Source organism: Hippocampus bargibanti, linkage group LG18 (genome assembly GCF_051943395.1).
Source record: "Hippocampus bargibanti isolate YZ-2025 linkage group LG18, ASM5194339v1, whole genome shotgun sequence".
NCBI classification, from domain to species: Eukaryota; Metazoa; Chordata; class Actinopteri; order Syngnathiformes; family Syngnathidae; genus Hippocampus; species Hippocampus bargibanti.
Window position 1 is genome coordinate 9,612,176 of NC_142751.1, and position 15,063 is coordinate 9,627,238.

Here is a 15,063-nt window from a genome sequence, read left to right on the forward strand (position 1 = left end):
CAGACCGACCGTATTACATATTCGGAATGTGCTAGTCAAGACATAGGCTGGTGATATATTAAAATGGCAGAAGAGGGCTTTCATATTATCAAGACCGTAAATACAGTGATACCTTGCCTTACGAACTTAATTGGTTCCCAGACAGAGTGTAAGGCGAAAAGTGTGTATCCCAAAAATTAATTTCCCATAGGAAACCATTAAAATGAGAATAACCCATTCCCAGGTCCCCATAACATATAATTTTCTACTTTCTAATTTTCGAAGCCTTAAAACGACACAAAATATACCGTATTTTATTTATAATATATGTGCTATGGTATTATAATTAAAGAAATAAACTGTACAATAAAGTCGTTTTATTTACCTTTGTGATAGTCATTGATGGCTTGATAGAATGGAATGGACGGTTTCATCAGCATTATTGATTTGGAACGTAAACTTCTTTCACCATCTTGAGCAATGATCCCTTGTAGGTGCTTTCTCTGCGATAATTTTATCTAGTTCCTCATCAATATTGTTCAGATGGCTTGTGCGGGTTGTTTGTTGAGCCTGATTGATAGGATATTTTAACCTTCCAGTCTCCACTCTGCCTTTGAACTATCAAAGTTGAAACTCTCACTGTCGTCTGCCTGTCGCTTTAATGTTTAACCCCCATTTTTTGCAGATTTTGGACACTTTAACTCATTTTTATTTGTGGTTTGCATTTGAATAAAAATATCATGCTGCGTGTTTTGGGTATTTTAGATGCTATAAAACATTTTTCTGATGCCAGTTAGGAAATAAAAAAGTGACGTCGGTTGTCCTTTAATTTTCACCCTTTTTTTTTTTTCCTGGCTGTTTTTCACCAATGATTTTAATTAGTTTGTACTTTTCTGTTATAACACTTTGTCTGTAATAGAAAATATTCGATTTGGTTCGGGGTCAGTCACAAAAAATACCCTATTTGGGCAACCACTGGTATCTTTTTTTTTTTTTTTTTTAAAGAATTCTCCTGACAGTTTCTTGAAATTAACAATAACTTTCACTAGCAGGAAAAAATGCTTTTATATTTTCTTTGCAAGCATACCTGCAATGCTTGCAGATATATTGGGTGTTTTTTTTTATCTATATATTTCCTTGGAGAGGCAGAACTGAGCTCCAACCTAATCTAATCGAATTTCCTAACATGCCGTATGTCTGCATGTAAACATCCCACAACACCCCTCTTTTTCATCCTCCTCCTCCAGAGCGTCCATCAATTTATCTCTGAAGTCAGGTGAGTGAGCAAATGTGCTCCTCCTCTTTCTCCTCCAACTCCAAACTCCTTGCATTTCTCACTCTCTTTCTTTGCTTTTGCAGTCGGCTGCAGCCCACGAGGGCAATCTGGAGAGCATCACAACACCAAAGAGTCAAGCAAGGCACCATGCAGGTACACTGAGTTTTTATTTCCATTCATTTCAATGGATATGTTCATGTCTATCCACATGTTGAAGACTGAATGTATTTTTTTTAATTCCCTGTGGCCATTCCACAATCATCTGCATGTGAATAATTCATCACTCAAATCGCTTTTGCCTCACATATCTTGACAATTATTTTCAAACTTGGGGGCAGGGGGGATGGGCTAAGTGTACACCTGTACTGTATGTATATATATATATATATATATATATATATATATATATATATATATATATATATATATATATATATATATATATATATATATATATATATATATATATAATGTAATTTAAAACAGATTCTTGTCTTACAGACACAAGTCAGGTAATTGAACACCTAAAATACACTGTCTGTAAGACAAGAATCTGTTTTAAATTACATATCAAGTAGACAGGATGAACTTAATACAACTATAAATAATAATGACTATTTTGGATAGTTATTTGTAAAGGGGGGAAGGTGTTACATGTCTCCTGTGAATTTATCTAAAAAATTTTGTCATTTTGTTGCCATATCATGCAACACATCACATTTTAAAGGCATGTTATTTTTGGGGGGGGGGGGGCATTTTCAATGCTTTTTGGGTCCTTGCGATCGCTTCTATAAATGGTCTGATCTTTTATTGATGCAATTCGAAGGAGTGTGAATAATTGAGCGACGCCACGTATGTGTGGTGCTCCGTGCTCTTGTCTTAGTCAAACAGGAAGGACAGCTGAGCACCATGCACTGTACAGTATTTTTAATTCATGTGTGGAAAAAAATGACATGAAAAAATACACAGTTTGCATTCACGACCATCAAGAAGGGAGTTTCTAATTTAGTCTATCTTGCTAAACCAAATTAAAACATTGTCAGGTATGGTGACAAAACAATGGCTTCAGAGAGTTCAGATTCGGAGAAGATGCCCTCTTGTTACTCATCCAGTTATGAATATGATTCAAATAGTTCTGAAGAGGAAAGCATACAAGTTTGCAATCAATTAAAGAAGTCCTTCCGTATCATTTTGAGGCGTCTGGACTCCAATGTAGCTCCCCGAAAATGCACAAAATGACGCCCTAGCTCCGTTGGAAATGGGCTCATTTGTCTGCTGGGAAGTTGTGTCAACTAGTATCAAATAGTAGTCTTGGTGCAACACACAACGATTCACCATTGCCTTTTTTAAGTGTTTTCCTTCTAATTTTGCCATCAACACAATGTTTTCAGACCAAACAAATTACCCAAAATGCATTGTGTGTCGCTTTCTCGGTCAGGGGCGTTCCTGACGTAACGTCACGTAAAGGAATCGTCACCAACTCGCAAACAAGACTTCCTGAATATTCAGCGTGAGTCTTAAAACGTAAAATATAGCTAGACGCGGTGGAATATTTGTAAAATACGCTCAGTCGAAGTCATTTGAAGTGATTTTACAAATTATGGACGCAACTTGTCCGGAGGTGTCGGTTGTCCTTTAATGCCTAAAAGACTAACATTGCCTAAAACGCTAACATTAAAAAATATGGTCTCAACTCTCTGAAAATTCAGACACAATGTCCCCAGACTGCCTCTGTTATCACTGAAAGATTCATCTGACTGCACAGAAGCCCGAATGTGCTCCTGTGTCAGATGACATGATGAAAATGACAAGAAAAGGTGTTATTTTTAGAAGCTCTCCGGACACCGAAATATTAACCATCCACATCATCATTTGCTCAATTTTCAAGCAATGTCTCAATGTTATGCTGACTAGAAGCCTTGGCAACAGTACAGTTCAAAAGAAACACGTATCTATGTATTTTCACTCAAGAAAAGCTTGATTTTTGTCTGGCTCACCAAGACATTGATGGGTTTTGTTCCTTTGAATCCGTTATACAGCCATTGTGGCACGAAGGGCGTTGGGATGACTAATAGTGGGAGATTAATGTAGAACAGACATGTCTGAAGTATAACCGTAATTGAAGTCTCATGTAGTGTTTGCTGCGTTTTGTTTGTGTCTCCACAAAGGCAGAAGACAAGGTGGTGGATGGGGGTCTACTCTCTGATGGGAAAGAGGCGAGCCCGGCCGGACAGGCTGAAGGCTCCAAATGGCACAGACCCAAATTGTCACGAAAATCTCTCATGAAGTGCTGTCTGGTCAAGTGGATCATCACGAGCACCACTCAACAGGGACCAGGTAGAAATATTATGGTCATACAGTGATACCTTGGCTTACGAACTCAATTGGTTCCCAGACAGAGTATGTCAGGCGAAAAGTGTGTATCCCAAAAATGTATCTCCCATAGGAAGCCATTAAAATGAGAATAATCCGTTACCAGGTCCTCATAAAACATAATTTTCTACTTTCTATTTTTCTAAGCCTTAAAACTACACAAAATATACCTTATTTTATGAATAATAAATGTGCTATGGTATTATAATTAAAGAAATAAACTGTACTGTATGATAAAGTCGTTTTATTTACCTTTGTGATGGTCGTTGATGGCTTGATGGAATGGAGTGGCCGGTTTCCTCAGCATTAAACACTTGATGAGGAATGTAACCTTCTTTCACCATCTTGAGGAATGATCCCTTGGAGGTGCTTTCTCTGTGGTAATTTTATCTAATTCCTCATCAATTGTGTTCTGTTGAGCTGGGTTGATAGCTTTTTGCATCAGGTCTACAGATGGCTTGTGCGGGTTATTTGTGCAGCCTGATTGATGGGATATTTTACCCTTACAGTCTCTAGACTCTGCCTTTGGACTATCAAAGTTGAAACGAGTCCAAATATCACTGTTTTCTATCCACTTGCTCTGTCTCTCTCTCTCTGTAACCCCCACACCCTCACTGCTGCGTTCTTGACCAATCACGTAGCTGTAACCGAAGACTGGGGGCGGTGAATAGAGGACCAAAACAGTCGACTGCCATTTTGTTGTTAGGAGAAGAAGCTCGTTCACGAACGACACAGCACTCATTGTGGCGCTCCGTGTGTATCCCCCAAAAAAAGTTTGTATGCCAAGGTAAAATTGTCATAAATTTAACGTTCGTAAATCGAAAAGTTCGTAAGCCAAGGGGTTCGTCAACCGCGGTATCACTGTAATTGTGTTTATGTGGCAAAATGGAGTTTTCTATCTCGTATCAAGGACTTGCAAGGCAATCTTGTTGGAAGAAAATATAACTTCTTATCAATCCGTACTATCGTTTCTCCCTTTACGAGAGCATACACAATGTGACAGGTGAGCGCAAGGTTTATTCTTAGTGTGTCACCGTTATGCAGACATTTTTCTTAATTATTGAAAACGGGCTTATGTGCATTCTGCTGTGCACCCAACAGACAGGAAGATAATCTGTTCTACATGTCTACTCAACTCAAATGTATCACATGAGCTGATACGTGCACATAGCACTTAATGAGTGGCAAATACAGAGTAAAGGGAGGGAGAAAAAAAATCTGGACTGATTAAATAGACAATTGAAACATTTGTCACGGTCTGATCGCCATCTGCTGGTCAATAGGCAAAACTTCAACAGCAAGTGGAATGTAAAACTAATAGCCTTCAGCAAATTTTAGAACAGGAGGTGAATACGTCGTTGTTAGATACCCGACAAAGGTCTATTTTACTTGTTTCTGTGACACATGGAGGGTGCTGAGCCCCGCTGCCAATCGAGAAAATTTACTTCACGCTCAACCAAAAGGAATTGTAGGGAATGAGACAAGCTGTTGGCAAAGTACTTCATGTCACCATTTGCAAGGTGGTGGTTGTGGTGGACCCCAAAAAAGCAGACAGGAATCAGGAGCGAGGTGTATTTGACAAATTATATAACATAAAGTCGGCAGAAACAAAATCTCAAACAACAAAGTCATCAGAACAAAAAGGTCCAAAGTAGCAAACAAAACCATGCATAAAACATGACAAGATGAAACAAACCTGACAGGGTGAAACAATGACCTGACGCTCAATGATCGGGCCAGGAATTCCTTTTAAAGGACAACCGACACCTCAGAACAAGTTGCGCCCATAATTTGTAAAATCACTTCAAATGACTTCTACTGAGCGCATTTTACAAAGATTCCACCGCATAGCTATATTTTACGTTTTAAGACTCACACTGAATATTCAGGAAGTCTTGTTTTTGAGTTGGTGATGATGCCCTAAGTGATGTCACGAAGGGAACGCCCGTGACCGAGAAAGTCACACACAATGCATTTACAGTACTTTTTTTTGCCTGAAAACACCAGGTTGATCACGAAATTAGAAGGAAAACTATTTAAATAATGCGATGGTGAATCGTTGTGTGTTGCAGCCAATTGCGGTAACACGCATAAAGAAGGTGTAAGTTTACACAAATTCCCGGCGGACAAATTTCCAATGGAGCTTGGGCGCCATCTTGTGCATTTTCTGGGCGCTACATTGGGGTCTAAATGGCTGGAATTGATACGGAAGGACTTCTTTCATCAATTGCAAACATTTATGCTTTCCTCTTCAGAACTATTTGAATCCTATTCATAACTGGATGAGTAACAAGAAAGCATCTTTTCCGAATCTGAACTCTCTGAAGCCATTGTTTTGATTCTGGAACAAGGCAGTGTGTGACCAATAGTGACATCACGAACAAGGGGGCGGGACTTTCTGAATTTGCCCAGTTCCAAGCTCATTTTGTGGCAGTTTTGGGACACTTTAAGTCATTTTCATTTGTGTTTTGCATTTGACTAAAAATATCAGCCTGCGTGTTTTGGGTATTTTCGATGCTATAAAACGTTTTTCTGATGTCAGTTAGGAAACAAAAAAAATGGTGTCGGTTGGCCTTTAAATGCTACTGAATAAAATGACCAACAAACACCTCTGCAGGTGCAGGCAGGGCCCTACAGTGCCACACATCGGTCGCAAACCTATGTGACAAATTGACAGAATGGACTTTTGCCCTTCATTGACCTTATTCCTTAGCTTCTGGATGCCACAAGGTGGAGCCCCATTTTTTACATGCATAACTTCGCACAAAAGTGCAAAGAAAATTGACATATGAAAATCATACTCTTGTCATTGTGTGAATCCTCCAATCCACAGCCAACAAAATGTTTTGTGCTTCTTTTAGCATACTCCCCTCCACACACACCTTCCATCAAAGAACGATAACATACCTCGTCAGAACGGAATCACCCTCTACTACTTAAACGCCGTCCATTATGTTATGCCGAGTCAGCAGTTGTCCACCGCACCTACCTTTTGTCGGCCCTTTGACACGCTGACAAACACACACATAAAAACAAAACATATGTGACTTGCACATGGATGGAAGTTAGAATGTTCGTGCAGCCCCGGCATACCCGCTTTGCCTATGTGCAGTACAGTACTTTAAACAAGGCGCCGTGTATAGCGGGCCCATTAAAATGTGCTTTAAGCTCAGTGTTATTGACAGGCGGGCTCCTTTATTCTTAAGTGCTCTTTGGATATCCCCTGCATCAGCGGATGTGTTGTTTTTCTTTTTTTTTTTTTTAACTTTGCATCTTTGAAATGACTGAGCAAATACAGACGGGCTAGCTGAAACGATCAAACCTCCCATACACACACCCGTAAGTGAGAGGAGATCATGGTGTATCGCCACCACTTGCAATGGAGGCTAGTTGTGGATCATGTGAGAGGGTCAACATCATCCAGAAGCATGTGGTGGAATTCGACTTCAACTTTGCGTCTTTTTTGCTGGGATTGTCTCTGAGTCGTGCTCGTAATTGCTGATGTTTACACGAGAAGCTGAATTGCCAGATTTTTTTTTTAACCTCAGCTCCAAAAGGCTTACGTTAAATGTTGTATTTATTTTGCACAAGATCAAGTGAGATGCCATGATGGAATTGGATGGCATGGAAATTATTGCCATCGTGGTTGTTGCGTCAATGTTTTATTTTGTGCTAAAACAGTTTGGCATGTGTGAGCCTTTGTTGCAGGAAGGTAAGAGACACACTGTTCGATTGGTTTACCTGTGAGGATGATGCTGTCATCTTCGAAAGAACTATTTAAAAAAATTGTATCATAATCCTGTTTTTACTAATATTGCTTATTATTATTATTATTATTATTATTAGTAGTAGTAGTAGTAGTAGTAGTAGTACTACTACTAGTAGTAGTAGTAGTAGTAGTAGTAGTAGTAGTAGTACTACTAGCAGTAGTAGTAGTAGTAGTAGTAGTAGTAGTACTACTAGCAGTAGTAGTAGTAGTAGTAGTAGTACTACTAGCAGTAGTAGTAGTAGTAGTAGTACTAGCAGTAGGAGTAGTAGTACTACTAGCAGTAGTAGTGGTAGTAGTAGTACGAGCACTAGTAGTAGTACTACTACTAATAGTAGTACTAGTACTACTACTAGCAGTAGTGCTAGTACTACTACTAGCAGTAGTACTAGTAGTAGTAGCACTAGTACTAGTAGTAGTACTAGTATTATTAATAGTAGTAGTAGTATTAGTAGTAGTACTAGTACTACTGGTAGTAGTACTATTAGTAGTATTACTACTTGTAGTAGTACTAGTAGTCATACTAGTAGTACGACTAGTACTAGTAGTAATAGTAGTAGTAGTCGGACAGTATTATTATTGTTGTTGCTGTTTCTGTAAAGTGTCCTTGAGAGTTTTTAATGGTGCTTATAAATGAAATGTATTATTATTATTATGTTTATTATCTTAGCTCTTATTTGCTTTTGGTAAAGCTGCTCCATCACACAGAGCAAAATTTTTCCCTCTTTTTTTATTATTTGAAACAGCTCTCATTTTTATTTTTATGTAATGAAAGCTGATGTAATGTTAAAGTATATCTGTAGTACCAAATGGCATGTTAAAATGGAGTCAGTGTGTATTAATGTTATAACTTTATTTTCATCGTCTCTATCTCTCCCCTGGTCTTGTCTCTTACCACTGTGGATTTGTGTTGCGCTCTTTGCCAAGATGGTGAGTATATGTACATATTTTGAGTTAATATTTTGGCACCTTTGACACAATTCTCACTTTTCGTGGTGGACATTTTGAATTCTGAATGACTCACAATGCAGACATTTCAAATATTTTTTTTGTCTGGGTATGTAGTAAGATAAAATGTCACTGAATTGTTGTGGTCAAGTGTCATATCGTGGTATCCTAAGTGACAATGAGCCATGCTACTTTGCAACAAAATCCTAAAATTCATCCAAAGTATCCAAAATGAAAGTCTAGTAAAAACTGCTCTAAAAGGACAACCGACATCACTTTTTTTGTTTCCTAACTGACATCAGAAAAACGTTTTATAGTAATATGATATTTTTAGTCAAATGCAAAACACAAATAAAAATGACAAAGTGTCCAAAATCTGCAAAAAAAAAAAGAGCTGCGAATTGGGCATTTTCAGAAAGTCCCGCCTCCAGTTCGTGACGTCACGCTAAGACGTCTTGCATTGCTGGAGAATCAAAACAATGGCTTCAATGGTTATGAATATGATTCAAATAGTTCTGAAGAGGAAAACATACATGTTTGCAATCGATTAAAGAATTTATTCCGTGCCATTTTGAGGCAACATTGGGGGGAAATGTATCACCAAAAAAGAGGCAGAAAATGGCGACCAAGCTCCGTGTGAGGAATTAATCAGCCTGTTTCCACAGGCTGATAATTCCTTACGTGGAGCTTTGTCACCCTCTTCTGCCTCTTTTTGGTGCAACACAACGTTTTCAGACCAAACAAGTACAGCAAAATGCATTGACATGATGGAAGGACAGCTACAATGTGTCCTTTATTCAGTCAGGGGTGTTCCTTCAGTGACATAACATACGGACTCGTCACCAACTCAAAAACAAGACTTCCTGAATATTCAGCGCGAGTCTTAAAATGTTAAATATAGCTAATGCGGTGGAATCTTTGTAAAATACGCTCAGTAGAACTCATTTGAAGCCATTTTACAAATTATGGACACAACTTGTCCGCAGACGTTGGTTGTCCTTTAATAGTACATAGCTTAATTGTTTAGCAACAGATGCTAAGAGCTATTTTACCAAGCTTCTATTTATGTATTTATTTGTGTATGTATTTATTTATTTAGTTGTTTATTTAATTGTTTATTTAGTTGTTTCTTTGGTTGGTTGTTTATGTATTTAATTTTCCACGCACTCTCCTCACATCATCTTCACTGCCTTATGTTTTGCATCCAAGCGGAATGCATTGCCTTCTTTTGCCTTCCGTTTTTCTCTGGTAGATAGTTTTTTTTCTTGTTCTTGCCGAGTCATCACATGACATTTTTGCCTTGTTTTTTCCCCTCCTTCCCTCTGGCAGATAGCATCGACAATGACCTCGAGCTCTCCATGGTACGTCATCAACCCGAGGGGCTTGAGCAACTCCAGGCTCAGACCCAGTTCACCAGGAAGGAGCTTCAGTCCCTTTACAGGGGCTTCAAAAATGTAATCAAATGTTTATTCTCTTTTAAGCATGTGCACTGCAATACTAATCTTGAGTTCAAACTTCATTTTTACCGCCCACGTTGCGGGCTAATGCATGTGGGGAGTTGCAGGTTCTAGTGCACTTTAAATGAATTAAACTGTAATTAAAGAACAGACAAAGACGATAAGTCAGCTTTGTCAAAATACATTAAGGATGCGTGTTACGAGTTGTGGTCAGGAACCATTGTTGTAAGCAAAATCATGTTGCTTATACAGTGGAATATCTAATGTACCACGCAATCTGTACCGAGACGCTATACTTTTTTTTAAACTTTGTCGAAGATTATAATGTATTATTATTATTATACTTTTATGATTGAGCATAATATTAGTTCATGTTATGTTTATCTAAAATTACATTCTATTGAATAATTGCCTTCTTCTTGCCCAAACGTTTTCATTTTGATAGCTTCTGATTGGCTGAAGGAAAGCAGGAAGTGAGCTATTCAGTCTCTCAGCGTGTTCTCGTTCGTACTCATCTGCAGACGTTTTAATAATTATTATTATTATTTAAAAAAAAACATACATTTTATTTATAAGCGCCTTTCACACCTCAAGGGCACTTTACCGTCATAGGATAACTTTTTCTGCCGGTGAGGAGCGGCAGCCAAACGCTTCAGCTTTCACTCAACCCGGAAGTAACACGTACACACGTACAGACACGAACACACCACTCGCTCAAATCTAAAATGGTAATCGACACAGTTTTGTAAATAATGTTCCGGGGTCCCTTTCTTTTGACTGTTCTTAGCCTAAACCCATCCATTCAAAAACTACTCACCCCTTATCTTACAATTGCAATGTGTCTGATAGATGTGATACATATCTGCTACGCTACGCTATGATAATTGGTCTCCATCGGCAACTGGAGGTGGTGGGGGAGAGGGTGAATCCCATTTTTCCCCAACATGGACTTAAAATGAGGATAAAGGCTTCATATACGTGTCGAGTATTTTAAATTATGGAAGCAAGACGAAGGGTTGGTGCCTCTTGGTAACATTTTACGTTCTTGCCACTCAACATTAAAAAACAAATAGATTAGATTCAGCATTGAAAGCAATGCATTTTAGAAAGTTAGACTGGTCACATAGCACGAGTGAACTTCCTATTTTCTTAACATTTTTATCTTTTGTTCGACTGAACGCCCCCAATTCACATTTTATTCTGGAATCCACATCCGTTGTTCACATTATTTTTGTTTAATACTCCAAGTCGCCAAAAGGTGGCGCCAAAGACCCGGCTTCATGTTAAAGTCACAAGCGAGAACATACTGTATTTCTGTCATTCGGAGCTACGGTGAAAAAAATCATAATCTGACAATTTATCTTCCCACTTGTGTATTTCGCTTTTTGTGAATAATTTCTGTTTCCACCAAAAAGGAATGTCCCAGTGGGCTTGTGGATGAAGAAACATTCAAGACCATTTACTCGCAGTTCTTTCCTCAAGGAGGTAAACGATCAATGTCATTTTTGACAGATATCATAGGCAGTCGTTTAATGGTTGGTTTGCATTATTTTGAAAGCTTTTTTTGTCTATTTGATTAAAACGTGCAATTTTCTCTTGCCTGTCTCGTTTCTCAGATGCCACGATGTACGCACATTTCTTGTTCAACGCCTTCGACATGGACAGAAGTGGCGCCATCCGATTCGAGGCAAGTTCCCACTTTGCGTTGCTATCAAATCCACTTTTATTTAGAACTTCAAAAATGAGCTATATATTATTACTTTTACAGGACTTTGTAGTGGGCTTGTCCGTGCTGCTTCGAGGTTCGGTGACAGAGAAGCTGCGTTGGGCCTTCAATCTCTATGATATCAACAAGGACGGATATATCACTAAGGAGGTTGGTGCACTGTCACTCAATTCCATTATTGGACATACAGTATATGGATTATTGTATTCAAGATTATATGTTTACCTGAACAACAAATTCCACACTGATGTTCAAATGTCACTGTAAACGTACATTAACTCATTCAGTGCCAGACGTGCAAAAATTTAACAACTCCAGTGCCAGGGTTTTTGTCATTGTCACTTGAATTCCAGGACCCATAGAATATTCAGTTTGAGGACTACAAAAACATTCAATGCAGCGTTAGAAACCTTAGAATCTCTTCTTTCATCAGCTGAAACAAACCGCGAACATGGAAATAAAGGGAAATACTATTCCCTTGTGGAAAAGAAAGAAACATTGCCAGAGGCCATGGCCAGCGCGCTATCGGCACCCAAGCATGAAAAACCAAAACCCGAACAAATTCGGGAATGGTGCTCGACGTCATATTTTTAATTTCCGAATAAATTCATGAATGGCAGTGAATGAGTTAAAAACAGTCAAGAAAAGCTGATTGGAACAGCGCACCCTGCTGTCCACAGGCTGCATTTATAAGTGTCACGGTACCCTTTTTTTATAATAAATAATAATAATATATTTCATTTATAAGCACCTTTCAAAACTCTCAAGGGCACTTTTCAGTCATAAGATAAGTCTTTGTGCGGGTGAGCAGCGGCAGCCAGGCGTGCCAGCATTCACTCAACCCCGAAGTAACACACAATTTTGCTTCCAAATTACATGATTCTAAAATATGATACATTTATTTTCAATGCCAAAATGTAATGACAGTGTTCTAGCTCCATGGAGAACATCTTTCTTACTAACGAGACTTATGATTTCTTGTTTCTATTATTTGTCTTGCAGGACATGTTGGCAATCATGACATCCATTTATGACATGATGGGCAGGTACACCTTACCAAGCGTACGAGAAGATTCCCCATATGAGCATGTGGAGAAATTCTTCCAGGTACGCTCGACTGTTTGGTCCGATCCTTGTTTTGAATCAATATATGAATTCTTTTTTTTTTTTTTTTTTTTTTTTTTTCAGAAAATGGATCGGAACCGTGATGGAGTGGTGACCATGGACGAATTCATAGACACCTGCCAGAAGGTAAAACCTACGACACCAGTCTGCGTTTACAGCATTGTGCATTACATCTCATTGGTGATTTGTCTTCTGAACAGGATGAGAGTATCATGTCTTCCATGCAACTCTTTGAAAACGTCATCTAGCCTCAGGCAGGAGGAACTGGAAAGGTCTTAGCCATCACCGTAGGTTGCCCCCATGCCTGTCGTCTATTAGCCACAATAGCTACAGAGAATACTAGCTGCCAATTAGTTGGATATTTCTCGGGTAGGAGAATTTAAATTTTATTTTTCAATTGTATCTTTGACAATTTAATGACACTTTTAATTCATTGCATCATGTATATTTGTATGTACCCTAGGATTGACTGGCAACCAGTCCGGGGTGTTATTCTAGGAACATAAGAATATATGGTTAAGTCGCATTTAGTGATTGCCTTTCAAATAATTTCCTGTAATTGTGACTTCATTACTGCATGAGGTTGGTTTAGTGAGTCTGAAAATACAAATTCAGGTTGCATCACCATGGTAGGAACATAACCCCATCGTAAACCCAAGTCACCATGTACAGTGATAACTTGGCTTACGAACTTAATTGGTTCCCAGACAGAGTGTGTCAGGCGAAAAGTGTATAGCCCAAAAATTAATTTCCCATAGGAAACCATTAAAATGTGAATAATTAGTTCCCAGGTCCCCATAAAACATAATTTTCTACTTTCTAATTTTCTACGCCTTAAAACTACACAAAATATACCTTATTTTATGTACAATAAATGTGCTATTGGATTATAATTAAAGAAATAAACTGCACTGCATAATAAAGTTGTTTTATTTACCTTTGTGATGGTCGTTGATGGAATGGAATGGCTTTCATCAGCATTATTGATGAGGAACGTGACCTTCTTCTTTCACCATCTTGAGGAATGATCCCTTGTCGGTGCTTTCTCTGTGATAAATGTATCTAGTTCCTCATCAATTGTGTTCTGTTTAGCTGGGTTTATAGCTTTTTGCATCAAGTGTACATATGACTTGTGCAGGTTGTTTGTGGAGCCTGATTGATGGGATATTTTAACCTTGCAGTCTACACTCTGCCTTTGAACTATCATAGTTGAAACTCTCTCACTGTCGTTTGCCTGTCTCTTTAATGTTTGAACCACCTCTCCTCACTGCTGCATTCTTGACCAATCACGTGGCTTAAACCGAAGACTGGGGCGGGGAATAGAGGACAAAAAAAGTCGGCTGCCATTTTGTTGTTAGAAGAACGGGCTGGTTTGCGAAAGACACATCACTCATTGAGGCAACTCCGTGTATGAAAAAAGTGCGTATGCCAAGGTAAAATTTTCATCAATTTAACGTTCATAAACCGAAAAGTTCACAAGCCAAGGGGTTCATAAACCGAGGTATCACTGTACTGGTTAATTTCAGAGTGGACTTGGAAAAAACTTTTTTTCCCCTCACTTTGCCATCTGGTGCCATCTACCTCTTGCATTTAATACCACTGTAATCCAAGTCAGCTTTGTGTCTCTTTATTGCACTAATTTGTTGTGTTGAATATCAAGATGCATAAATAAATGTGTGATTTGAGATCAAATCACACTGTCATTTTTAAAATCTGATCAAATGATCATTGAAAATGTTCTCTGTAATTTTTGTTTTCTGCGCCCCTAGTTGTCAATAAAATAAAAAAAATGTTTTGTTTTTTTATTAGGTGTGATTTGGGCTGCCTCACTTGCATGAAACAAGATGGTCACCTCAAACAAGATTTCTGCAAGACAAATTAGTTGTGTAAATTGTCCTAAAGTGCTTGAACCTCAAATTAATTTTGATGCAAGCTTGTTCACAAATGTATGCACTCAGATTCACTGCCATCAAGTAAATACAGCTAAAAATGAACACAACAGATCTTCATTCAGTCTTTGTTTTGACAAAGGAGCTTCACAAGATACGAACAAGTGTGTGTTTGTTGCCAGTTTCCCCTCAGAGGCAACAAGATATGAGGGAACGTTGCCATTAAAGTCGAGGGTTGGGGGGGGGGTATTTTATAGTGTTTCATTGAACAGAAATGTCAGTTGACAATCAACTCTGTTGTTTTCCATCATGTGTGTGACAAAAGATGCCGTGCAAATGCGTTTTGTGAAGTCATGGCTGTGTTGTGAAGGATGAATCAATCATAGGCCCTGAAGCCACGTGAGACTTCTTTGCAATTGTGAAGACATAGCATCTTAAAAAAAATAGCCAGTGGGATCTTATTCAATGAGTGAATATGGAGTAGGAAATTAGCTAGCTAGCAACCAGTGTGTTTTTGTTTTTTC

The 15,063-nt window shown here is 38.5% G+C and overlaps 1 protein-coding gene across 2 annotated transcripts; it reads left to right on the forward strand.

Moving 5' to 3' along the window:
* The first annotated feature begins 432 nt into the window (after positions 1 to 432).
* Positions 433 to 14,686, forward strand: LOC148884509 (calsenilin-like). Of its 2 annotated transcripts, XM_089020075.1 has the most exons (10): positions 433 to 1,408; positions 3,424 to 3,592; positions 9,672 to 9,796; positions 11,215 to 11,284; positions 11,416 to 11,486; positions 11,568 to 11,675; positions 12,528 to 12,632; positions 12,714 to 12,776; positions 12,851 to 12,937; positions 14,460 to 14,686. In XM_089020075.1, exons 1-9 carry the CDS (start codon positions 1,268 to 1,270, stop codon positions 12,896 to 12,898), a joined length of 900 nt encoding a protein of 299 aa, XP_088876201.1. In that variant the 5' UTR covers positions 433 to 1,267; the 3' UTR covers positions 12,899 to 12,937; positions 14,460 to 14,686. The 2 variants fall into 2 exon arrangements, with proteins under 2 accessions (XP_088876201.1, XP_088876200.1); XM_089020074.1 differs by lacking the exon at positions 14,460 to 14,686 and having other exon boundaries at positions 438 to 1,408; positions 12,851 to 13,586.
* The last annotated feature ends 377 nt before the right edge of the window (positions 14,687 to 15,063 follow it).